Source organism: Caretta caretta, chromosome 3 (assembly GCF_965140235.1).
Source record: "Caretta caretta isolate rCarCar2 chromosome 3, rCarCar1.hap1, whole genome shotgun sequence".
Classification (NCBI taxonomy): domain Eukaryota; kingdom Metazoa; phylum Chordata; order Testudines; family Cheloniidae; genus Caretta; species Caretta caretta.
The window spans coordinates 27105337-27132892 of NC_134208.1; the positions used below are offsets into that span (position 1 = coordinate 27105337).

Consider the following 27556-nt stretch of genomic DNA (forward strand, 5'->3'; position numbering starts at 1 on the left):
TTCAAGGTGACGCTCTCTTTCTATCATGGTCAGACTATCAGAACTATGCCTTCCCGCCCTGGCCACTCCTATCTCAGATTTTATGGAAGATTCATCAGGATAGGGCTTGAGTCATTCTCATCAACCCAGTTGGCCCAGACAGTTTTGGTCCCCAAGTTTCCTAAACATGTCATCCCAGTTGCTGATCAACATGTAATCCTTTTCCTAGAGGAAGGGCAGAATCAAGCGTCACAACCCCCAAGCACTCCATCTCAGGGCATGATTTTTGGATAAGTGGCAGCTCTAGAATATTCGCACTCTGAAGCCGTACAAAGTGTCCTTACTAAAAAATGAATAAATTCCTCTAGGGAATCTACTTAGCCAAGTGGAAGAGTTTCTCTATATGTACACAACAAAAACTTGTTTCCCCAGAAGCAACAGATATTCCCCTTATTCTGGACTATCTTTCCCTCAAATCAGCTGATCTTTCCATTAACTTTATATTGGTCCATGTGGCAGCAATCAGTACGTATCACCCATGTTCACATGGTTACTCCGTTTTCATTTGCCCACTGACTACCAGATTCTGGAAAGGTCTAATTGGAACTTTTTTGCCAGTAAGGAAATTCACTCCTCGGTGGGACTTAAAGCTTGTGCTTTCGGTGCTTAGTAAGCCGGCCTTTGAACCACTAGCTACATGTTCCATGTCTCTCTTCTTTAGGAAGGTTGCATTCTTTGTGGCTGTCAACTCAGTCAGGAGGGCAAGTGAGCTTTGAACACTGATGGCGGATCCACCTTACACCATATTCCATAAAGACAACGTTTCCTTGGTTTCACATCCGAAGTTCACCTGAACTAGCCAATCAATCCAATTATCTATGTTTTTCCCAAAATCACACTCATCTGAAGAGAAGAAGAGACTTCATTCCCTCAACATGCAATGAGCCTTAACCTTTTACCAACAAAGGAGAAAGCCAATCAGAAAATCACCCAGACTGTTCATCACTGTAGCAGAAAGACTCCAAGGTCAAGGTGTATCCTCTGTGAAGATCTCTAAATGAATCTTGGGCTGTATCTTACCCTGCTGTAAGTGGTTACATCTTCCTCCCCCTCATGTGGTGAGGGCTCATTCTGCAAGAGCACATCAATAGTATTGCTTCAAGTAGTACCTGTACTTGACATTTGCAAAGCAGCTACATGGAGTTCCATCGCACATTCACTAGTACAGGATGCTGATGCATCCTTTGGGACAGCGGCCCTTCAGACAGCTCTCTGCTTGCATCCTCGCACCTTCTCCTACTTGATTACTTCTTGTGAGTCACCCCCAGTGGAATACACATAGGGGCCATTACTTGAAGAAGAAGAGAAAGTATTTACTTTATGACAACTGGAGGTTCTTTGAGATGTGTAGTCCCTATCTGCATTCCAGTACCCATCCTCCTTCGCCTTTACTTTGGATCATTCTTGGATTCGTGGTAGAGAAGGAACTAGAGGCATGGTCGGTCTGCTCTGCTCTTTTATCTCCTCAGCTGGAGGCACAAGGAGAGCAAGGGTGCATGTGCGGGCCAAAGGAATTCTCAGATTCTCAAAGAATTCTCCAAATTCGGGTGCCTGGAGCACATGTGTACCCACAGTGGAATACAGATAGGGACCATACATTTCAAATAAGCACCAGTTACTCTAGTGTAAATAACTTTTATATTCCTCAATGAGTTTAGTCTAAAATGCAATTTTTTTTTGGTATGGTATTAGATGACCCATTTCACATAGCTCTTTGGATGATCCACACACACCTATCTTGCATCTGTCACTCATCTCTTTATTCCATCCGAACTGAAATTCCTGTTCACCCCTCTACTCAATAGCTTCAGTCATTCCTTAACATCTGCTGTCTAATACAGAAGTTGTTCTGTACTGCAGGACTAGTTTCCTTCCTGGTTCCTCCCAGTTACAATTATACAGTATATATTTTAGCTATTCTCTCTTCAGATTGTTAGATTTCATTATCTTGTTTCTACACAGCTCTTGCAGCTAATTTTGTTCAAGTAATATATTTCATCTTGCCTATTAAATTTCTCAAAAAATAATCTTTTTACTTAATAGGTAAGATGAAATATATTACTTTGAACAAACTTAGCTGCAACAGCTGTATAGAAACAGGATGATAAAGTCTAGCAACCTGAAAATATATATAAAATGGAACAGAGCAAAACAGATTTTCTCTCTGTCTACCTCTTTCCACTATAGCTATTTTAGCTATTTTGGGAGTAGCTGCCACTACATGTAACAAGGCATAGCACCCTTCAGGTTGTTCATCTTTCCCAATGCCACTTTGGTCCACAACATTGTGATAGTGTTTGTAGTTATAGATAGCTTCTGCTTTTGACTGGGTATTCAGGCAATAGCACAAATTCTGACTGCCTGCACTGAGGTCAGAGTTTAGTTCTCATCTCTCCAAGTTTCCTCAATAGCAATTTTCCCCATCTTAAAACTTTGCATCTAAATCAGTGGGGTTTTTTGTGCAAATTATTGAAAGATAAAAATCTCAAAATAGAAGGTATCTGTAAATAAATGCCTATAGTTGCATACTTTGGAAAACACAATTAGGCAGGCACAAGGCTAGTGTTATGAATATTAGCTACATATCCAGAGAGAGTCTGGGTCAGGCTAAGTGGCTTTCTCTCAGCCTATCGTGTGAGTTTCTTGAATTTCAACATGGCTCAAGAAAGTGTGTTTGCCAAGGGGTGGATGTTCTGTGTTTCAGAAACCACTTCCTCTTTGTTTTCCCTAATAATCTACCATTTGGTAACCAAGGACACAGGCTATCAATTGCATCATTTCCATGAACCAGACCTAACTTCTGTTCAGGAATCTCCCCATAACCTAAAGCTCGCTTCATCTGTATAGCGGTTATATTTACTTTAGAAACCTCCTTTCAAAATTACATAGACGCTACTAATCTTTGTTCACTTGTATGGCAAAGTAAGGACTACCCAAACCACAACCCCAATGCTTGAGAGTTCAGAGTGCGCATACAGTTTTTCTGTTTCCTCTACTTTCCTTTCCTGGAGCATCTGGATAGGGTGTGGACAGAGCTATTGCTTGCCCTAAATGCCTGTCTCGCTCATCCATTCTCCAGTCAGGGGAAGTATTTTGCACTTCATAAAGGTATGTGCAGTTGGGAGCCCCTGACTATGGGTTGCATGCAAACAGCCCAAAGCACTCCTATAAAGTGTCTTAAGTCTAACAGCAAATTATATTTCACATATTACTCTACTGCCAATCAATTAAATAGAAAGAAACACAAAATCACACAGGCTATTCCAAAATCAAATCCAAATGTATATTAAAAATAAATACATAAAAATAATAAAAAATTGAACTATCTGAAAGCAATTTGGGGTATATTCTTTCCACTGTTGGAAAAAAGTTTATTCACAATATGAACTTCACTTTGTGTCAAAATAAATTATTCAGTTGTCATATCTTTTCTTTTTGTGATATTGTGGACATTTTTTTGTTCTCCGTTCCCCAACATACAACTGTTAGAGTTCGTAATTACAGGGGTTGGCATCTACATTTTCCATCTGCATTTCCAGGAGCTCTATGCTATTAATTCACAAAGAAAACTGTGGTAGAGCTGTCAGTTGAAAGTACAGAAATTAAGTCAAAGTACAAGTTGACTGTGTAAACCATGATTTGATGCACATCTAAGTTTCATAAATCGTGAGAATTGCGAGCTCTTTGTTCAGGCTTCTATATGCAGAGATGTTTTTTCTTTAAGATATGGTCATCCTAATAGCATAGAATAATGTTCTTTTGTGCTGTGAATATGTACAGCTTGAATAAACACCAAAGTGAGGAGAATGATTCAGAAACAGAAAAACTTTGCATTTATTTTAAGCTCTTTAAAATGAGGAGCTAATGAGATATTATACAACGTTCCATTATCTTGATGTCCTGTTAGAGCTGAGAGAAATACATCTGAAAATGTCTGCCTGCTGAGCACCATGCACTGTCATTGTGTCTTTAAAACATGTCTTATTTAAAACACTTTTGTGAAGGGCAACAAAAATGATTAGGGGGTTGGAGCACATGACTTATGAGGAGAGGCTGAGGGAACTGGGTTTGTTTAGTCTGCGGAAGAGAAGAATGAGGGGGGATTTGATAGCTGCTTTCAACTACCTGAAAGGGGGTTCCAAAGAGGATGGATCTAGACTGTTCTCAGTGGTAGCAGATGACAGAACAAGGAGTAATAGTCTCAAGTTGCAGTGGGGGAGGTTTAGGTTGGATATTAGGAAAAACTTTTTCACTAGGAGGGTGGTGAAGCACTGGAATGTGTTACCTAGGGAGGTGGTAGAATCCCCTTCCTTAGAAGTTTTTAAGGTCAGGCTTGACAAAGCCCTGGCTGGGATGATTTAGTTGGGGATTGGTCCTGCTTTGAGCAGGGGGGTTGGACTAGATGACCTCCTGAGGTCCCTTCCAACCCTGATATTCTATGATTCTATGAAGGCCAAATATTGTACCTGTGTCAATTACTTCTAAGGGTGTATGTGTACAAATATGTGCACATAACTTACCTCCTTTTCTCTTTGACACATTTAATTTCAGCTAACCTCATAATTTTTATGATCATGTATCATTTTTTAGATTTATTTTTTGAATTTATAAAATGTTTGCAAATTGTTTGTGAGCTTTACTTTAAAAGATATAATTAACAATTAAGGAAACACATATAAGTGAGATTTGAGGGGAATATAAATTAGGAGAAACATGGTATTAAGACCAGGATGTCTCAACAGAAGGGGAAAGAGGCAGAATTACTTTCTCATGATCTAATATTGTCAATGATTTATTTCGTACTGGGACACAGGATTCTAACAGTTACTAGTTCTGTTGTTTTTGTATTGAGTTGTATGTTGCATAACTGGATAAATGTGATGCAAAAGTCCCATGTAAAACAAAAAAGCACTGTTGAATACTCAAGCCCAGCTTCTCTACTGGCCATGTCTTTCCATCGAATAACATTAAGTTCCTGTGAGTGAAAAATGCACTCCCTTTCTAAAGGACTCACTGGACTCCAAGGTCCTAGGACTGCAAGGGGTGATGACTTACTCTTTTTACAACCTAGATTGACTGTACTGAATTGAATTCAGCATATTTCTCAAAAAGAAATATGAACTTTTCTTTTACTTAAACACAATTGCTCACTTAAAAAGAGATTAGCCTAAAGTGGCAATGTTTCATAATTTTTAATAAAAAAAAATCAAAGTCACATTGGGACTTGTGACTAAGGTGGAAAAAGTCAGCTAAAAAGGAAATGCAAGATGAATTCGAGTAACTTACTATAATTATCTTAATAGCCATCGTTTTCAATCCCTGTGACATTAGTGAGAAATAATTTGTCCATGTGGGAGTTATTTCAGTATCCGAGGGGTCAAGAATCTCATGTGTAAAGGAGAAGAAACACCTTTTAGTACACAAGTTTGTCTGAATTTTGAACAATTCAAGTGAAGAAAAGAGTATTGTAATTCAGATATTAAAGAGAGAATGTTAAGGTCTCGTGCTTCTGTATAGTACAATATTCATGCCAAAAAAGAAGAAACATTATCACAGATTACTAAAACTCAATCTGCAGTTCATAACTCAGTCACCTAATACTGACTCAAGTGTGGATTTTAAATATAGGAAGACACAGCTTTCCCTGCACCTTGCATTTAGAGTACAAGGTATTTTATTGTAATTAAGGACAATCACAGGGCTGAGTGATTTGGGGGAAAGGATAGGAAAACAATAGAGAGAGTTGGGTCTCAAAAACCAATGGATGATGAAAATAAGGACATGTAGTTATTAATTTTTGGTATATGCAAATCTTGACATTTCCATTAACTGAATTATATGTACAGGTTAACTGTCAGTTGTGCTGCTAAGATGATTGTTAAGGAGGGATTTGAATGAGAAGAAGGTGATGGCTTAGTGAACAAAATTTTTGAGATTATTTTATGGATAAGGGGCGGACAAAGCTAGTAGCCCCAAAATCAAATTTTTTCTCTTTAGTCTCAAACAGTAATCCATCTTATCACAACGGCTGTGCAGGCACACTTGAAATATAGCTCATCTACTGTGTTACTCTTGTATGGAAAAGATAATGAATGCTTAGGTTAGAAACATTATTGGAGAGAAGCAGACAATGCTGTCAGAAATCAACAGGTGCAAATGTATATATTTTGGTCACATCGGGCATAGAAATGGAAGTAACCTTGAGAAGATTATTGTGGAAGGAATGGTGGTTGGTAGTTGTAGTAGGGGATGACCCCAGTAAGGAGACAGATAGAAAGTGTGCAGCAGATCACGGGGAGGTCAGCTGCTGAGTGCTTGAAGCTAGTGAAGAATCAAGAAGGCTTCTGAAAATTCTGTGTTGAAGTCACCAATATCATCCATGAATATGTGGATTTTGCTTACTATGTTAAGGAGAAATATCAGTTAAGACACCTGGTACAGTGTGACCCTCGTCTCTGACTGAGGAATGTAGGTGCTACTGCAGCGTTGTTTTTGATGACGATAACTAATCACAGGTAGCTGACACAGTGTTGAGCACAATCTGCACTGACTGCCAAGTCACAGTTAACACTGTGGCATCAAACTTGATAGTTTCCTGTTGTGTTCAAATGATATAAAATTTTGTAAATTAGACAAGCCTATGGTGGAGCATCAGGGAGAAAAGATATATTGTTCAAGCACTTGTCTTAAAGTATCAGGAAAGATTTACCTAATAAAAGGAAGCAGGGGAATCAGGCTTGTAGCCACACTTTCTCAGTGTCTGAGAGAATTTGAAAAGCCAACAGATTGTCATGTACTTGTCTTTTTTTTTTTTTTAACACATAGCATTAGAAAGAACAAACTGATTCTAACTTCTTATCTAGCCTGTTGACTGTTTAAGAATATTGAGGCGCCTATGAACTACATAAGTATGGTGGTAAACAGTGTGCTCTGTAGCCTTTTTTGCAGGTTTCGTTTATAATTAATGATATTATTAGTGTTTGTATTTACACTTCCCTCTCCCCCATATTTTAATGAAGACAGGTTTATGTGAATGTAGAAATATTAGTATATTCTAAAAGGATACTGTGAAAATTTATTTCATAATTTTAAATAGCTTTTTATTCATTCTTTAAGCCCCACACAGCTTGACACTGAAATGTTTTTTATATTTTATTATCCATCACTAGGTTCTTCTTCTTGTTGAATAGCCAATAAATATCACACTAGTAGCATCAATGTTATTTTAAAAGTCATTTTAGGGGGTATAGAAGAAGACTGAGTGAGCAGAAAGAGAAGGGATAAAACATGTAATAATTAAATGGACTATGAAAACAGACACAGTTGAGAAAAGTATTTTCCTGGATTCATAGATTTTAAGGCTAGTAGTGATCATTGTGGTAATCTGTTCTGAGCACCTGCATAACACAGGCCATGAGACTTGCCTGGATTAATTCCTGCTTCAGTTTCAATAGCTGTGGCTGAACTAGAGCATATCTTTTAAGAAGAAGAATCCAATCTTTAAATGAAGATTTACAGGGATGAAAAATATATCACATGGTATATTGTGGTAAATTGTTCCAGCACTCAAAACCACTGTTAAAAATGTTCACCTTATTTCTAGACTAAATTTGCCTAGCTTCAACCTCCAGCCATTGGATCTCATTATTCCTTTGTCTGCTAAATTGAAGAGCCTTTGTTATCAAGTTTCCATAGGTAAATACTTATAGATTGTGATCACATCACCACAGGACCGTCTCTTTGGTAAAATTATCTTTGAATCTCTCACTATAAAGCATATTTTCCCAGTCCTTTAATCATTTTCATGACTCTTCACTGAACAATCTCCAATTTCTCAACATCCCTCTTGAATTGTGGACACCAGAACTGGACATAGTATTCCAGTAGCAGTTCCATCAGTGCCACGTACATAAATAATAGAATCTCTCTACTTCTAAGGAGATCCCCCTGTTTATAGGTCTAAGAATTGCATTAGCTCTTTTAGCCACCACATCCATTTTATTTATCATTATTTATTATTTATATTGTGATAGCACAACAAGAAAAAGATGGTCCCAGACCAAAGCGTTTATAATCTATTATAAAAGAGAGACAAGTGGGTATATACAGACAGATTGGGGAGAAAAAGGAAACAGAGAGACAGTACTGCTCAGCATGAAAAGCAGTAGTTTCAGCACACTGTTGTGAAGGCCAAGACTATAATAGGGTTAAAAAAAGAACTAGATAAATTCATGGTCTATCAATGACTATTAGCCAGGATGGGCAGGGATGGTGTCCCTAGCCTCTGTTTGCCAGCAGCTGGGAATGGGCGACAGGGAATGGATCACTTAATGATTACCAGCTCTGTTTATTCCCTCTGGGGCACCTGGCATTAGCCACTGTCGGAAGATAGGATACTGGGCTAGATGGACCTTTGGTCTGACCCAGTATGGCCGTTCTTATGTTGCACACTTGCTACTTATCCGTTGTCAAGTTTTCATAAGCATCTTGACAAAGGAGAGTGTTATGGATGGATTTGAAGGAGGAGGCTTTGCAGATATTACGGGGGTTCCTCCCAAGTATGATAGGCAGCATGGAAAAAAGCACAGAGGTGCTTTTTTGAAAATTCAAAAAGAGAACAACGAAGGCTGGCTTTTTTTGGTAGAGTGTAGGCGAGTCAATCTCAATAGTGTATTAGATATAGTCAATGTAGGGCCTTGAAAGTGAAAATCAGTAGTTAGCTTGTAGTGAAGAAGGGGAAGTGAAAAGTAGGTCAGATGTTGGGCTTATCAGCCTTTGCAATGTATTTTAAGTAGTTTAGGTATGTATAAAATGTATTTTACTTTATTTTTCATGTTATGCTTTTTTGCAAGAACGTAATTATTTGTGTATCTTGTGAACTGCAAAGTAAATGACTCTGTCACCCACTAGGAAAAGTTCTGGCACAATTACATTACATTATTTTCTGCCAGTTTCATTGCTATATTTATTATTTATTTAAGCATTGTCAGTGGGTTTAGTGCTGTACATGGCACACAGTGGGTCAGACAATACAAAATTATTTGGGGCCAGATTTTCAAAAGTGTATCTGTCTCTGTGCCATTGATTTATGAATGTGGAAACTATAATGCACGTTCAAAGATCTGATTTCTGTGTGCAGTTTTGAGCTAGATACTACAGCAATTATGCACTTTAAATACATAACACAGATGATTTTTAAACCTATAAACAACTCTTTGTCCTGTTATGCATATGCTGTTACATTTGTGTGTTATTTCTCTCAGTACATTGGAATCAGTCATTGATTCAGAAGAATTATTTTAATATATGTGGTATGTTCCTGTGTTTGACTGTAGGATGGTCATTAGCTAATTTGTAATCAGGTAACTTATATTTTATACAGATAGTTTAGGGTCTGCTAATTAATCTTTCAAGTCAATGGATCAATAAATGCAGGATTTTCATAATAAAGAGACTTTTTCCTCTTCTTTTTGTGCTTTTACTACTATTGCAAAATGTGCACTTACGATATTACTTCGATAATCAAAAAGAAAATTTGTTTCCTTTATCTCGTACCATACAAATACAAGTTTGACAGCAGTGCAGATTTGACTTGCATCAATTATATACATGTGTTCAGGTTATTTAGCATTCAGTGGTCACACTTACATTTCTACCATTTTGAAAGGTTCCACGGTTTCCAAGAGGTTCCCTATGTTCAAAATGTGGAATACCACTAGATCTGATCACATCTCTCAGGATGGAAGAAATATTTCATGTTTCATTAATGAAAACACCAGCAGATGGATCTTAGAATGGCAACTTTGTTTTAGAGTTTTTTAAAATAAAGGCTTTTTAAAAAAAAAAAAATTGATTTCACAGGCTGACCCAAAAGAGCTGATTAAGATGGTCACAAAGCACGTTTCTCAGTGTAGCTCTGCAGACTGGCCTGAAGAAATAGCAACTTTGATTAAGCAACTGTACTACTACAATGAACGACTACTGGACTTCACTCAGGCTCAAATCCTTCAAGGCCTTGGCAAAGGAGTGGATGTGCAGAGGTTTACAGCAGATGACCAGTACAAGAGAGAAACTATACTGGGGCTGGCGGAGTAAGTAATTGCTCTTATGTGTTTTTTCTTTTGTTCAAGGGGAAGTATTTAAAATTCAAAATAGGAAAGTAAATTTTCAGCAGCACTGACCTTCAGAAGGACTTATTAATCACTCATTTTGCAGGTTTATTTTGCAGTGTTGCTTTAAATGGGACCCTTTTTTCTCCAACCACTCTAGTCAAATGAAGTGGTGTTTGTCCAACAAAATGGATCAATAAATGCAGGATTTGAATAGTAAAGATACTCTTTCAACTCTCTCCCGTCGCCCTTATCCTTTTGCTTTAGCTGCTACTATAACAGTCCATTAAAACAGATGCCCTAAAAGGAGGGGGAGGGGGGGATTTCTGAACCACGCTAAAAAATAGTGTCTTCCATTATTGAATTTTAATAAATTATAGATAAACCCTCTGTTTTAATGTTGATAATTTAGTTATAGTAGACTTACATTGCAAAAATGTATACACTCCCCCTGCTTCCCCCCCTCCAGAAAAATCTGGTAGATTGACATCAGTCTCATATCATTGAATAGAGACCCAGCTCTATTGGATTTCCCATTCAATTTTTCTATTGAATTGTAATCCTGATTTCTAGAATCCCTTTGTTCTAGTCTTGAGGTTCTCGAGAATAGGCTGCAGAGTTCCTCCTTAAGGGCTTGATTCACATAGAAATGGCAATACTGAGCATCAAAATACCTCACTTTTAGGTACCTAGAAAATCACTGTGATTCCCAAAGTCTGATATGGGTGCATAGGCTCACTATACAATGAATGGGGAAAGATAGGCACCTTAGATTGAAACTGACAAAATCCAACAAGTAAGGCTGCTTCTCACCTAAGATAGACAAAGGGAGATGCCAAGCTAAGGAGTGTTTTCCTAAGGTTCTCCCCTCTCTTGGAGGTAAGTGTCTAAGTACAGACTGCACGAAGGTTCCTCCCTCTGCTTGGGATTCTCAGCTGTAAACCTTGTCTTGGCATTAGGTACCTATGCCATTTTAGCAAGGAGCATGGTACGGGTGAAGAACCTCATTCATAATTTTTAACCCAGTGGTTAATATACTGACCTGAGATGTGAGAGACCCTCTCTTCAAGAACCTGTTCTACCTGAGGGTGGGGAGAAGGGATTTGAATTGGAACCTGCCACCTCTCAGGTGAGTGCTCTCACAACTGGGCTATGGGATATTCTGCTTTGGGGCTTTCCTCAGTCTTTCGTGTTGAAGCTGTTGCATGGCGGATAAATTATATATATTTTTAAATGGAGCAGGTGGCTGGACCCTGGGTCTCCCACCTCCGTGGGCAGAGGTCTAACCACCAAGCCACAGAATCATTTTTCATGCTTGCTCTCTCTGGCTCAGTGTTGAAGGTGTTCCACTGTGGATAAATTAATGAAAGAATCATTGGGGCCAACGGGTGAGCGGAAGAGATAAATTGAGAATATGATTCTGTAGCCTGGTGGTTAGAGCACCCTCTTTGGAGGTGGGGGATCCAGACCACCTGTGCCAATGACCTTTTAAAATATTATTTATCCATAATGGAACTTCAACAGGAGAAACTGAAGGAGCCCCCATGTCAGAATATCCCAGAACCCAGTAGCTAGGGCACGCATCTGGGAGGTGGCAGATGACTGTTCAAATCCCTTCTCCTCACTCAGGTGAAGGAGGAGGACTTGAACTGTGGGTCTCCAGCATCCCAGGTGAGTACCCTAACCACTGGGCGACAAGTTATGAAGATGCTGCTCCCTCCCTTCTGGTCCATTTTGTGTAAGCTCGTCTAGAGGGACCTGATCCAGTAGCTGAACTCTGAGGATGTTATCAGTTCTGTCCCCACAGGCAAGTTAGGTGGAGGAATGCCTAATTTTCTCCAGCTTGTGCGGTGCTTAGACATTCAGACGACTGGCGTGGAGCTGCAGTGCACATGCTCACAAGCAGAAACATAGGCACCTATGGAACTTTTTCTGTGGAAATTTAGGCGCAAAGCAATTTTAGAGGCCTGCAGGGCTTGGGGACAGCAGAACGGGGGATTTGGGAATCCCAGTGGGGCCTGACTGGGGATTTAGCCACCTAAGGTGCCAGGGAGGCACGTAAGTCCTTTTGTGAATCCAGCCCTAGGGATTTTCAGTTGTGTATATTGCACCTGCATCCTTTTTGATATCATCTACACAAGAGAAGTTTAGTGTTCCAGAAACTATTTGATTCTTCCTAGCACCCTGTAAAAACATGTCACCTTTGTCTGCAAATGCTCCTAATAGCGTACGTGTTTGTCAAATATTGTTTGGAGTTAAACAGCCATGCCTGCTGCTCTAAATGAACAGAATTTCAGCAGATTCATGCAAGACTTGAATACCAGCTAACACAGAGAGTCAGTGAAAACCTCCTGCTACCCTGTAACAGTCACATTGCATCATCTTGTTCCAATTTTAACCATCTTGTGCATAAGTTGTTGAAGAGAATATATGGATGCTATCACTCTTCCATCACGATAGTAGTTCATGGCTAAAATTTTTAGATTATAGGGTCACAAAGAAACACTGATACAAATTATTTGATTAAGCATAGTATCAAAACAAAAGTATCTCATTCAACAGCTTTTGCCCTACATTTATTATACTGAAGGCGATGGGATTTTTTTCTGCATAGGGATTGCGTGATTAGGCCCTACATTCCCTAAAGTTGCTCCAGGCATCTTTTAATTTTTTTATTGGAGTTGTCTTTCCTTTATATCCGTACTCAAGGAGATGGTTGCATCATCTTAATACCATGCTGATGGCTTAAATGGTGTTTGTTATTTTTGTGTAATAAGTTCATCATGCAATATTCTACCTTTTTATGAATCTTTATTTTTGGCATGTGTAATGACTTTGTATTTTTAGAGTTCTTCCTTTTTTTTCCTATAAACAAAATAAATATGAAGCGAAAGTTAAGGAAATTCCTCACAGCATACATAGATTGTTGAAAATACAGAAAAGAAGAATTAACGAAATCTAAGTTTCACATCTCATAGTTTAGGATGACAGTTCTGCTAGTTCGGGCAATTGCAAAGATTATGTTAAATGCTTGTTCATCTCACAGCTTTCTTGGTTTCATTTTCTCATTTGACCCCTAATCTGCATATATTAATTAAAACAATATGTACATTTAATATAATTGTGAAGCATATTTTTATTATTTATTTTTGAATTATTAAAAGAAAAACTCATGTTTTGCACCATGCATTAAATGAGGATCACTCTGGAAAGATGGTGTCTTACTTACCAAACAATTTCTGCTAAAATGAGCAGTTTGCTTGCTAAAATTACTTAAAGAACAAAATGGTGTTGGTTTTATCTTGCATATTTATTGTGTTCTCATCAGGGCCTATTATGCATTATTTATCAAGCATTTAAACATTGGTGAGGTGTCTCAAACACCTAGGTCAAAACTAGTCCCTGTCCCAAGCAGCTTACAATTTATTTGGACAAGATGGACACAGGGCATATGGGGATGGGGAGAGAAGATAGAACTTGATATAATGTAATATATACAGTCGAACATTCATTCTGATTTGCTGATAACTGTTGTGCTATCCTGGCCACAAATCAACTCTACTTTTATGTACTGAATCACACCACAGTAAAGTGTGGACACTCCTTCACAAATAATGATTACCGATCAGGAACAGTACATGATTCTCTAGTGAAATTTTATGATTATAGCTTCTTTTTAAAATAGAATAATGTATGAGAACCTTGCTAATTCACACTCATGGTGGGGAGCTCATTGCCGATTAACTTTTAAAAAAAATTGTATGGGTCAGCTTCTTCCTGACTTGTACACTGTGGTTTACTGGAGGACAGAAAGGATGCCAGTAGTCTCTTCCCACATGTGAATACAAGTATTGAGCCTAGTTTTTCCTTGTGGAGTATGGAGACCGGAAGCCTTGCTGCAGTGGAAGGGTAGAAAGTGGCGATGCTGTCATGAGCAGAAAAGACACCTATAAAAAGAGAAGAAAAGAGATAATAGATAAACATCTGTGTTCTAACACTATTTTTTTATTCTAACTTTTTGGTTTACCGCTTTTTAATTTGCACAATATATTAATCAATGCAAAATGTTTTTTTGCCAAATCTTTGCCAACAATGATTTGATAATTGCAGAAAGGCACAGATGCATCACAGGGAGTCTGTTTTGCTATGATATTATCGCTTTTTGGGTAAATACTCATAAACCAAAGGCCATTAACATATCAAAGGTGTGATATTCCAGCATGATATCGTTCCCTGCTCATATATATTATCCATTATCTTGTTTTAGTTCTTCCATATTTTATGGAGAATAGTGCAGTGGGATGTCATGATGAATTTTATGGAAAGTGTGGGAGCCAGGATAAAAATACATTAATGTGTGCACTAGGGATCAGAAGGGAAGGAAATTGGGCTGGAGCCAACGTTCTAAATCTAAAACTTGTTCAGTATAGAGCAAGGCATTAAATAATTGCAAAAATAGTAGAAGCAACCTTTATTTTTCTTCCCAGTTGCCCTTTTATTGCTCTGGTAGTCCAGTGTCAGTGATGTAAGAAATGCTGCGTAGATTCTTGCAGTTCTGTTGCCAATACTGTCCACTAGCCTCCTGTGCAACTATTCTTCGATCATGGGCAAAATAATGGAACAGCTGTTATGGGACTTAATTCATAAAGAATTAAATTGGGATAATATAATGCCAATCAACATGACTTTATAGAAAATGGACCTTGTCAAACTAACATGATATCCTTTTCGGATGAGATCACCAGTTTGGTAGAGAAAGGTAATAGTGTTGATGTCCTATGCTTTGGCACCCATAAGGCATTTAACATCTTGATTAAAAAACTAGAATGATACAAAATCAACATGGCACGCTTAATAGGGTTAAAACCAGGGTAGCTGTTCAGTCTCAAAATGTAATTGTAAACTCAGAGTAATGACCAAAAGGGTGTGTTTCTAGTGGGGTTCTACTTTATTTAATATTTTAATCAATGCTCTAGAAAAACACCATAAAATCATTCTTATTATTTGTATTTCTATAGCACATAGGACAGGGGTGGGCAAACTTTTTGGCCTGAGGGCCACATCGGGTTTCCAAAATTGTATGGAGGACTGGTTAGGGGAGGCTGTGTCTCCCCAAACAGCCAGGCGTGGCCCAGCCCCCGCCTCCTAGCCGACCCTTCCCATGCTTCTCGCCCCCGACAGCTCCCCTGGGACTCCTGTCCCCTGATGGCCCCCCCGGGACTCCTACCCCATCCAACAGCCCCTGCTCCCTGTCCCCTAACCACCCCCAGACCCTGCACCCCTGACTGCCCCATCCAACCCCCCCTCCTTCCTGACTTCCCCCCAGGTCTCCTGCCCCATCCAACCCCCTGTTCCCCGCCCTCTGACCGCCCCGACCCCTATCCACAGCACCACCCCCAACTCCCCTGCCCTCTATCCAAACCCCCTGCTCCCTGCCCCCTTACCGTGCTGCCTGGAGCACCGGTGGCTAGCGGTGCTACAGCCATGCTGCCCAGAGCACTGGGTTAGGCTGCGGCTCTGCAACTGCGCTGCCCGGCTGCCCAGAGTGTTGCGCCGGTGGCACGACATGCTGAGGCTGCAAGGGAGGGGCTGGGGGCTAGCCTCCCGGGCCAGGAGCTCAGGGGCCGGGCAGGGGGGTCCCGTGGGCTGGATGTGGCCCGTGGGCCATAGTTTGCCCACCTCTGACATAGGAGCTATAGTCATGGACCAGGACCCCATTGTGCTAGGTGCTGTACAAACAGAATAAAAAGCCCCAAAGAGCTAGAAATCTATTGTCTCTTGCCTTATACCTAGATAGATTCAGATAGACAGGGAACTACAAGGGAACAGTGAGACAGTATTGATCACCACGGTAGGCTATGGCATCAACGTGTCAGTGTCCTAACTGTTGTCAAGTTTATTGTATGCATCATGGCAAAGGAACATTTTAAGGAGGACAGTGAGGTCACTTCACAGATGATTACAGGGAGCAAATGTGCGGGGTGGCATGGAAGAAAGCATAAAAGTGCTTGTTTCAAAATTTAACAAGTGATCGAGGCTGGCATCATTGGCCAGTCAGAGGCAGGAGTCCACATTTTGATTGTGAGTGAGAGATGATAGGTAAAATGGGGATAAGCCATGAAGGGCTTGAAAGTGAAGACAAGCAGCTTATATTTTATGTGATAGAAAAGGGGAACCCAGTTGAAGAGATGGAAGGAGGGAAATTACATCATCTAAGTGATGGGCTAGGAGAATGATCTTTGCAGCGGCATTCTGAATGGATATGAGTGGGGCAAGATTGCATTTGTCTTGGCTAGAGAAAAGGGTATAGCAGTAATTGAGACGTGAGATTATGAAAGCCTAGCTGTATGGGTGGTTAGGAAAGGCTGTATCGTAGAGATTTTATGGAGAAAGAATATGCAAGATTTAGACACAGCCTAGATGTGTGTACCTAGAGAGAGGTCCAAGTTGAAGATGACACTCGGGTTATGGGCCTTAGTGATTTGATCTATCCCTACAGAGGAACAATTCTGAAACGGGGTAGCCAGTCTTGCCGACAAAGGTATAACAAGATCCAATGGCTGGAATTTGAAACTAGACAAATTTATAAGGCCCAAGTTTTAACAGTGAGGGTAATTAACCATCAAAACAACAAACGAAGGGTTGTGGTCGATTCTCCATCATTGGAAATCTTTAAATCTGGATTGGATCTTTTTCTAAAAGATATACTCATCTTCAGACACAACTTTTTGATTTGAAGCAGAAATTAATTCAAGGAAGTCCTATGTTCTGCAGGAGGTCAAGCTAGAGGATCACAACTGTTCCTTCCCAGTGCTATCTTTCCCCCCCGGCTCTTCCTTCCAGTCCCATTTTCCTTACCTAATCAGTCCATCTCCACTTCTCAGGATTCTCGTCCCAGTCCCTGTTCCAAAGCATGGGGACACTAGAGCTGTTCAGAAAGGGTCACTAGTATTGATTAATATGGGGAAAATATATTTTTCCCTAGCCTTGTTCTCCGAAATGGCTGAACCATTTGGGCTGAAATTTTCCAAAATAATGTCAGCCTGAGTCAGACAACTAGCATAGATAATTTTACTCCAAACTTTAAAGTTTAGCAAACCTATAAGCAACTGAGAAAATGGAAAGTGTTGGGTGATCTTTATAGGCAGAGTTACCTGCCCCTGTCTCTATTATATCCCTTGAATCAGGGTTAAGTCCAAAACCCCCCAAAAGAAACTGTACCTCAATAAAACTGTATATATAGAGAGAGAGAGAGTAAGGACTGTCGATTAATCACAGTTAACTCACGCAATTAACTGAAGAAAATTAATTGCAATTAATCGTGGTTTTAATCACACTGTTAAACAATAGAATACCAATTGAAATTTATTAAATATTTGGGATGTTTTTCTACATTTTCAAATATTTGATTTCAATTTACAACACAGAATATAAATTGTATAGTGCTTGCTTTATATTATTATTTTATTACAAATATTTGCACTGTAAAAATTATAAAAGAAATAGTATTTTTCAATTCACCTCATACAAGAACTGTAGTGCAAACTTACAAATGTATATTTTTTGTTACATAACTGCACTCAAAAACAAAACAATATAAAACGTTAGAGCCTATAAGTCCACTCAGTCCTACTTCTTGTTTAGCCAATCACTAAGATAAACAAGTTTGTGTACATTTATATAACTTCTATTTGTATCTTTGAAAATCTCTCCCTAATATTTTAATACCTATACCTATGGGAATTTTTATTTATCCAGTACAAACAATTACAGAATGATAGAATTTTAATCTGTTTTACTTTTGAGAATAAAACAAAGAAGTAAAACCAAATTTAATTGTTGTTTCTCAGTGTGTGTGCATGGGGGCGGTGGGGAAGGTTTGCAGAGCAACAATGCCTTTTCTATCTTAAGTATTTTTCTCTGACTTTTTTTCTAAGCATCTTAGTGTGACCAGTTAATTTGTTTTCTCTTGCTGTGTTTTATGGTTCTCCCCTAACAAGAACACTTGAAGAAAATGTGTACAAGATCGCTCTTTCCTTGGCTCAGCGTTACAGTGTTCCGCTTTGGGAAGTTTATATGACACATCTTGAGTTTCTGTTCACTGATAGTGGGTAAGTGTTGAGACTCATCTGAATTAATTTACAGTTCTGTTCCATTGAGGTATGACCCATTCCAAGAGAATTTTCATGGCAGAAAGAAGCAGTTTTTGTTTACTAGATTTGCTTTACTTCCACATAGCATGCTTCACATTTTCCATATATTTACATTCTAATCAGGCCTTCCTTAACAACCCATAAGAGGATTAATGGAGGAAAGGTAGAAAGGCTCTTTAAGGCTTCATGAGCTCCCATCTACACCTCCATTGTTGTTCTTATTCAGCCTTTTGGGCTTTGGATCAAAGTACAAGTTCCTATGGTTTATTCAGTGTTTAGGCCTCTGTTTTCACAAAGCCCTAACATCACTAAATGCAAAGCATTTCTTCTCATGCCTTAGCTTCTTAAAATCATCTTATGATATGGAATTACTTTTTTCCAAATGAGTGTCAACTCACTAATGTCTAAGGCATTAAATATTTTATAGAATTTTGAAAACAGTTATATTCCTCAAGCAGTTCTAGAAGGTTCTTGTGCTTCTCCAAATTCGTGCATGCGGGCAGGATGCAGTGGGCCTATTAAATGACACAGAAATGTATATGCTTCATTCCTGAGGATTTCATGATGGTTATTCAATTTCCATATTCATTGCATGTGTTGTTAACAGTAGAGAAAAGTGGGAGAAAATGTAACCTAAAAGAATATTGCTATCACATCTATGTATCTAACACTACTAAATGCAAATTGTCTGAATTTTGTTGGAGAAACAGGTGTTGTGCTAAAAACAATTTAAATGTGTGTGAATTTTAGAATATTGATTAAGTTAAAAAGGTCATACTTTTGTATGTCTACTGACAATGTCATGATATATGAAATATAAGATTGTATTGGGGAATACATCTGGCTGATGCCAAGTTATTTATAATTAAGGATACAATTTTGTCACGGAGGTCATGGATTGCGTGACTTTAAAGGACCTCCATGACTTCTTTGGCTTCAGCCTGTACCAGAGCAGCAGGGCTGGAACAGCTGTCTAGCCCCACCGAAGTTAGCAGTCTGTCGACAAAGCTGACCCAGCCACAGTGGTAGCCACCCAAGGGCTGGAGCCGCAGCCAGGAGCTGGGTTTGTGCCTAGAGCAGCAGCTGGGGGCAGCCCCGCCTGGAGCAGCATCCAGCGCCCCCGATTGTTAATGTCATCCCTCTCCCCACCCCCATTTTTAGAGAAAGTCTGGGACAGATCGCAGGCTTTCGTGAATATTTGTTTATTGCCCATGACCTGTCTGTGATATATACTAACAATACCCATGACAAAATCTTAACCTTAGTTATAATTGATCAGCATGCACAGGAATTACACTCATATTACATAAGCTTCAACTTCTTCATATAGGGCTTGATCCTCTTTGCATTAAAGTCAATCATAGTAATTTCACTGACTTCAATGACAGTAGTATCAGATTCCTAGTAGTTGTCACTGTGCCTTTTCATTTATTTATTTTTATATATGTGTGTGTGTGTGTGTGTATATATATATATATATATATATATATATATATATATAATATGTATATAGAGTCACGTGAGGTTCTAATTTTTTATAGGAACACCTTTCATCTTTGTAGCAACTTCACAGAACTCGGTCCAGTTTAGGAGATTGTCCAACTCTTGGTTATATTGGTTTAAAAAAGGATAAATGTAAAGTAATGCACATTGGAAAAAATAACCCCAACTATGCATACACTATGATGGGGGCTAATTTAGCTACAGCTAATCAGGAGAAAGATCTTGGAGTCATCATGGATAGTTCTCTGAAGACGTCCACGCAGTGTGCAGCGGCAGTCAAAAAAGCAAACGGGATGTTAGGAATCATTAAAAAAGGGTTAGAGAATAAGACTGAGAATATCTTATTGCCCTTATATAAATCCATGGTACGCCCACATCTTGAATACTGCGTACAGATGTGGTCCCCTCATCTCAAAAAAGATATACTGGCATTAGAAAAGGTTCAGAAAAGGGCAACTAAAATGGTTAGGGGTTTGGAACGGGTCCCATATGGGGAGAGCTTAAAGAGGTTAGGACTTTTCAGCTTGGAAAAGAGGAGACTAAGGGGGGATATGATAGAGGTATATAAAATCATGAGTGGGGTGGAGAAAGTGAATAAGGAAAAGTTATTTACTTGTTCCCATAATATAAGAACGAGGGGCCACCAAATGAAATTAATGGGTAGCACGTTTAAAACAAATAAAAGGAATTTCTTCTTCACTCAGCGCACGGTCAACCTGTGGAACTCCTTGCCTGAGAAGGTTGTGAAGGCTAGGACTATAACAGGGTTTAAAGGAGAACTGGATCAATTCATGGAGGTTAAGTCTATTAATGGCTATTAACCAGGATGGGTAAGGAATGGTGTCCCTAGCCTTTGTTTGTCAGAGGGTGGAGATGGATGGCAGGAGAGAGATCACTAGACCATTACCTGTTAGGTTCACTCCCTCTGGGGCACTTGGCATTGTCCACTGTCGGTAGACAGGATACTGGGCTGGATGGACCTTTGGTCTGACCCAGTATGGCCATTCTTATGTTCTTATGATACCTTTGTTTCTAATTCTAATTGGTTTGAATTCATCACATATGCATAACAAGAACCTTGTGAGGCAGGCGAATACTATACACCCCTTTTTAAAAATGAGTAAGATGGAACAATAAGAGGCTATGCCAATTTTCCTTATAGCAGGTTCAGATGGCAGTGCATCTGGCTCTCGGTATAAATACAGAACAAAAGCAATGAACCAGGTCAATTCTTATCTCTTGTTTTGAAATTCACAACTAAACCAATTTCAGTTAAAAAAAAAATGAAGATGTTGGCTTTACATTTGAAATAATTTATGGAGCTATACCTTTCAGTACCACTTGTACCCCTTTTAACATTAACTATTAATTAAAATGCATGAAAAAGTTATCGTATTTTATAAAACATGAGACAGAAGAGATAAAACTACTTATGTATAGAGTGGAGAGGTCTGAAGATGGAGGAGCAGTCTGAATTTTTCTCTCTTAAAAAAAGTAAGAGAAAAAAAGCTACAGCCCTTAAATTCGAACGTGTTCCTATACTATAGTGGAAATGTATTGTGGGTTAAATTCTTAGATTTGAGCTTGTCAAATTTACATTTTCAGCGTATTCTAGACATTTTCGGTTGTGGCTTTAATTCTGCCTGCATTTGTATTTAATGTTGTTTAGTTGTTCTTATCTGTACTAAGCTATTTCAAGAGATCTCTGGCCTTCCTGGTATTCTAAGTGTCATTTTCATTTTCAGTTAAATGTAATGAGTATCACTGGCAGGTTGACAGACGTGGAAAGTGGCTCTACAGAGAGTAGGTACAGAATGGGCAGTAATACAGCAGGTTTCTTCATCCTATCCATAGATGTTTCTCAAAACTGTTGCATGGGGCTCAGCACGAGGCATGAGAGGATAGCTGAATCTTCATGTGCATTAAATTTATGGGGAAATGCGTCAATGTGCTAACAGTGACTGAATGTATTTGAGAGATTAGGCTATCTGAAGGTAACCTCTGTATGAGGACTATGTGCTGCACTTGCAGGGGAATGGATACTCTGGTCTAAGCATTATCTATCAACATCATCTATTGCTAGTATAAACTGTTATAAAATCAACAAAGACTCAGTCTAGCACGTTCCACATGGAGAATCTTGTAGCATCCTGGCCTAAGTCATTTGCCATGTCACCAACAGTCCAGCAGATATTAACTTTCTGGTCATTACTGAATCAAAAAAATGACCTAAAGATATGCCATTACCATTTCCCTTTACTGACCAAGTTCTCTGACTGTATTGTACATCTAAAGCATTAATAATCATGCTTCAAGTGCATAGGTACCATGTCACTAATGAATATCCTAATTCTGCTGCTTATGCCCATGCATGTGCACATTCCTTTTTTATAATGTGAAGGTTTTTGCCATTTAAAAAAAATGTGGATAGCAAAATCAGGCAATTCATAATACGGAATAATTACTTTTTTAAATGGATAATTTAAAAAAAAATTGAACTATAAAAGCTCCATTTTCTTACCCTTTTAAAACTTAAATTCAGCCAAAATCTTGCTCCGTGATGGAGAACCGCCCCGCCAAGTTTCATCTTTAAGCTGAATTTATGCAGCAAACTATAAAACCTGAAAATAGATTTTTTTTTATGGAAATGGTGATCCAATATCTTTTGATGACATTGGAATGTAAAAGTATGAAATATTCTGTTGTAACTAATATGACTCTCTATATACATGTCTAAATAAGTAGTTTATTACCTAGCCTCTTGTCGTCTTGTTGCAAGAGCATGAATTATTTCAGAATTTCTTAAATATTTGTGATCAGTTTTTACCCGTCAGACATATGTACATGAAGTAGTATTCACACTTCAGAATCTGTTACGAAATTGAACCTTTCTGCTTAAGGGAAAAAAATGAGTTATCATGTCTCGTATGCATTCTAATACAAGAGGTATTTAATTTACTTGAGTGTCTAACCTTTAAAACAATATTTGTTTTACACACAGCTTATCTACTGGAGAAATAGAAGACAGAGCACAAAGTCTTGGTCTCTTTGAGACTTTGAAAACCAACCCTGAAGCCCTACATGAACACATGGCCAAATATGTTTACCCGGGTATTGAAGGCATAGATCACCAGCGGTTGCTTTATTATTTTACTCTCCTTGAAAACTGTGGTTGTTCAGAATTTGTAAAGCATGCTATCAAACCTGAAACTCACATACGGCTGCTGAAAAAATTCAAGGCCATTGCACCAGGTATGAGATTTATTGGTTTTGTACTCTATAGCTGTAGTTACTTATCACATTTATTCAGTTTTCTGAGTATTGACAAGGTCACACTTTCTAGTTTCAAATTATCAGGTGCTCTTTTATAAACAAATCAGATAGATGCAGGGAGCTCAATAGGTTTCTTATGCCTCAGAGGAAAATTAACCTTGTCTTTGGATTTATTGCATGTTTAGATTAGTCTTTCATGGCAAGCTACAGCAAAATGCATTGCTGAAAAAAAATTAGTGTTTTAATATTTCTAGTCTAGTAAATGTTAAATATTTTAGCTTATAAAATGTTATGTAAATATGAAATGTCTCTTTCTGTAATTAAAATGAAATTCTCCATTCTGTGAAAATATGGGTTACAGTGTATGAAGAATCTTAAAAAACAAAAACAAGCACTTGAATAACATACTGTGGACAGAAATGCAGTTTATGTAAAATCTGCTCTTCTAAAACTACCTAAAATGCATTCTGTGTATTGGTGTGCCTATCAAAAATCTTAATTACATAATACATAATTTCATAGATGTTAAGAATTTTTCTTTTTAAAGTTCATAATTTTTAAAATAATGTTGTTTGATATTACTTTATTCCTCAGAAAGGGATATAATTTTAACTATTATTTTTCATCCAGCCTGGCAACAGGCATTTATGTAATTATATTTTTAAGCAGGGCTAATAGTGTCCGCATTATTAAAGTTGCCTGACACTTCCTATTATAAGACCCTCTTTTCAGTTGTGTATAACTTTGCCAAATTGTAATTGTTTGGTTTGAAACTTGACATGATAGGTGTCTTCCTCAAGCTGAATGTTTTTAGAAAACATTTCAATACACAGAATGGAGCTGCTCTGGGGATGAATGAGGGTTGCATAGTAAATGAGGTGCTGTCTTAGGACTCCTGTCTCATGCTGCAGAAATTGGAAGGCATGTTGTGAATAATACAGGGGATTGCAGGACGAAAAAGGACTGTCTCATGGTTAAATCAGTCAAATGCTGCGTTGGATAATTGGATTCTATCCCGGCCACTGCCAGAAGTTCCTATGTGAAGCTAAGCAAGTCACTTAAAGTAAACTTTTCAGAAGTTCCCACTAATCGTTTGTGTTCCTCATTTTTTCAGTGCTCAACTTGGTCACGTGAGGTCTGATTTGCAGAGGCGCTTAGTCACAGCTACAACCAAAGTCAATGTTTTAAATGTACACAGTGCTTTATAACACTAAGAACTCTTTTTAAAAAAATCAAGTCTTAAAGGCTTCTCAGGTTGAGCACCCAAAAGTAGTGTACTGTTTGACCTTAATCTCTGTGCCTCAACCCCCCAGTTGTTATGTGGAGATAATAATACTCCCTTATTGCACAGGGGTGTTGTGAAGATGGATTGATTAATTAAGCATTGAGATGCTATAGTAATGAAGGCCATAGGAAAGACCATGAGGATATTAATAATTCTGTCTTTATAGCAGGGTTTGAACAGTGTGCTGTGAATTAAGGCCTGAGGCCACACATTTAACTATGGGGACAAAACAGAATATTGAATGCTACTCATTCAGTGAGCAGTTTGTCTATGCACTGAACGAGGCAGGGGTCCTGTGGAAAAAATAGCATTTAATCATGAAATTAAAATCTATCATAACAAATACACACAAAGGGCCAAATTAAGGTTGTACAAATAGATTTGTGGTATTTCCTAACTTTTGAGTATTTGACTTTGCAGCCTTAATAATGGTCTTGTACTACAGCTTTATGTGCAATATGTATATAAAATACATATGTACACACACGTTTACTTCACCCATGGTACTAGCAGCTCACACTCCCCCTTTTCAATTGCTCATATCTTTCACAATAAAATTTAAGCCAAATTTTTGTTTTTTTGTAAGTCCAAAGGTGATTTTTTGAAAGTTTGAGCAATTTTTTCTCTGATATTCTCAATTAAATGTTCATTTTAAAAAATCATGATCAAAATTTTGCTTTTGAATGATTTACTTGGCTAAGCCTAGAAACATCAAAATGTGATTGATTTCCAGACATATATTGCATTTAAAAAGCTAATGTGTCTGAAGAAATGTTATGAATCTTGTTAAAAATAGCACTTTTTCTGTTTGTCTCTCCTTTGCTTTTTTGTCATTAAGTAGATGCAGCTCCATTAGTAGCAGAGTTGAGGCTGGGAGCTTGCAGAACTCATAAACTTCACAGAAGAGACAGCTGTGAAAAGCCATTAGCATAGGCCCAAGATTGAAGAATTTTAAAAGTTCCAAAGCGGAACATATGTTGATTTCTTTATTTCTGTGTGTGTGTTTGTTCTAAATTGGGAAATTAAATGTTAAAAACAAGTGTTATAACACTACTGCTGAAATAATAAGCATTCAGAAGTCAGGAAATTATAAAAGTTAAGATTGTTCCAACAACTTTATCTTTGTCATGGTGTAAATAGTATTCTAATCTGTTGTCTTTTTTATATAAATTTTTAATATATTATTGATTTGTTGTTAATGTATATCACAGTATTATATGATGGCTGAATTACGGTTGTGGGAGTAGTTTTAACATTTGCATTTCTTGGCTGCTGTGTACTTGCACCTTTAATCTTGATCTTGCCCTGTTGCTAGGGATTTTTTTTTTCCCATTTACCACAGTCATGATATTATTATTTGTACACCACCATAAACGTGCATAGAATTGTAAAGACAAAAGACGAAGTCCCTGCCCTGAGGAGCTTACAGTCTAAGGCCTTGTCTACACTACCAGGGTAAGTCAACCTAAGTTACACTATTCCAGCTACATGAATACCATAGCTGGAGTCAACGTAGCTTAGGTTGACTTACTGTAGTGTCTGCACCACGCTGTGTCAACGGGAGAGTTTCTCCCATCGACTTACCTTACTCCTCTCATTCCAGTGGAGTACTGGAGTCAGCAGGAGAGGGCTCTGCAGTCGATTTAGTGGGTCTTCGCTAGACCCACTAAATCTTCCCCCGGTACATCAGTTGCAGCAGTGCTGATCCCAAGTAAGTGTAGACATGACCTAAGGCTCCCTGAGCTCAGGGAGACTCCTGAAAGTTAAGCATGTGTAAGCCTTTCCAGAAGGGCCCAAGTGAAAGCAAAATGTTTGAAGGATGTAGATAAACATATATCTGGCAAGAGAGGGTATGGGGCTGAGTGGAAGGGCTATAGTGTAAAGTAATGCTACTGAAGATGTTCCACCAATCTCTCAGGGTTAAGGTTTTTGGACAGAGCAGGGCTTGTTTACTTTTCTTCATAGATGGGCACACTAAGTCTTTGTCTTCACTGACACACACTGTTTTTACAGCAAGATAACTAATATGATTGTTATCTCACTGTAAAATCCTAAATGGAGACAAGGCATTTGTAGTTCTTTTCACGAGGTAGCCAGGGAAAGTCAGTACTACCCCCTGGCAATGGGTGACCTTGCCTAGTTTATGTCTCTGTAAAACTAGTGTCTTGTCTCCACTCTTTTTACAGTGAGATAGCTCATGCGTGTTAGTTTTCCCTTGGTAAAATCCTACTTTTTGTCAGTGAATGCAGAGGTGGAAATTCAGGTTTTGTAGGCTTTACAGGAATTTATATATATTTGTAGCCAGAGATGTATCTGTATATGCACTTGCTTCTCTGTGGATAAACACATATATGTATGGTTTCAGAGGAACAGCCGTGTTAGTCTGTATTCGCAAAAAGAAAAGGAGTACTTGTGGCACCTTAGAGACTAACCAATTTATTTGAGCATGAGCTTTCGTGAGCCACAGCTCACTTCATCAGATGTTTACCGTGGAAACCGCAGCAGACTTTATATACACACAGAAATCATGAAACAATACCTCCTCCCACCCCACTGTCCTGCTGGTAATAGCTTATCTAAAGTGATCAACAGGTGGGCCATTTCCAGCACAAATCCAGGTTTTCTCACCCTCCACCCCCCCACACAAATTCACTCTCCTGCTGGTGCTAGCCCATCCAAAGTGACAACTCTTTACATAATCAAGTCGGGCTATTTCCTGCATAGATCAAGGTTTTCTCACATCCCCCCCACCCCCATACACACACAAACTCACTCTCCTGCTGGTAATAGCTCATCTAAACTGGTGAGCTGGCTATCCTGGCTACTATGGATGTAGAAGCCCTCTACACCGACATTCCACACAAAGATGGACTACAGGCCGTCAAGAACACTATCCCCGATAATGTCACGGCTAACCTGGTGGCTGAACTTTGTGACTTTGTCCTTACCCATAACTATTTCACATTTGGGGACAATGTATACCTTCAGATCAGCGGCACTGCTATGGGTACCCGCATGGCCCCACAGTATGCCAACATTTTTATGGCTGATTTAGAACAACGCTTCCTCAGCTCTCGTCCCCTAAAGCCCCTACTCTACTTGCGCTATATTGATGACATCTTCATCATCTGGACCCATGGAAAAGAAGCCCTTGAGGAATTCCACCACGATTTCAACAATTTCCATCCCACCAC

General features: G+C 38.7%; 1 protein-coding gene across 1 annotated transcript in view; it reads left to right on the forward strand.

Moving 5' to 3' along the window:
• The window catches only part of NBAS (NBAS subunit of NRZ tethering complex), a 408512-nt gene that overhangs the window by 253421 nt on the left and 127535 nt on the right, over nt 1-27556 (forward strand). Inside the window, exons 41-43 of the mRNA XM_048845538.2 lie at nt 9901-10130; nt 18149-18259; nt 22806-23056. Of these exons, the coding sequence (XP_048701495.2) occupies nt 9901-10130; nt 18149-18259; nt 22806-23056 (592 nt within the window). The remainder of the gene's footprint in view (nt 1-9900; nt 10131-18148; nt 18260-22805; nt 23057-27556) is intronic.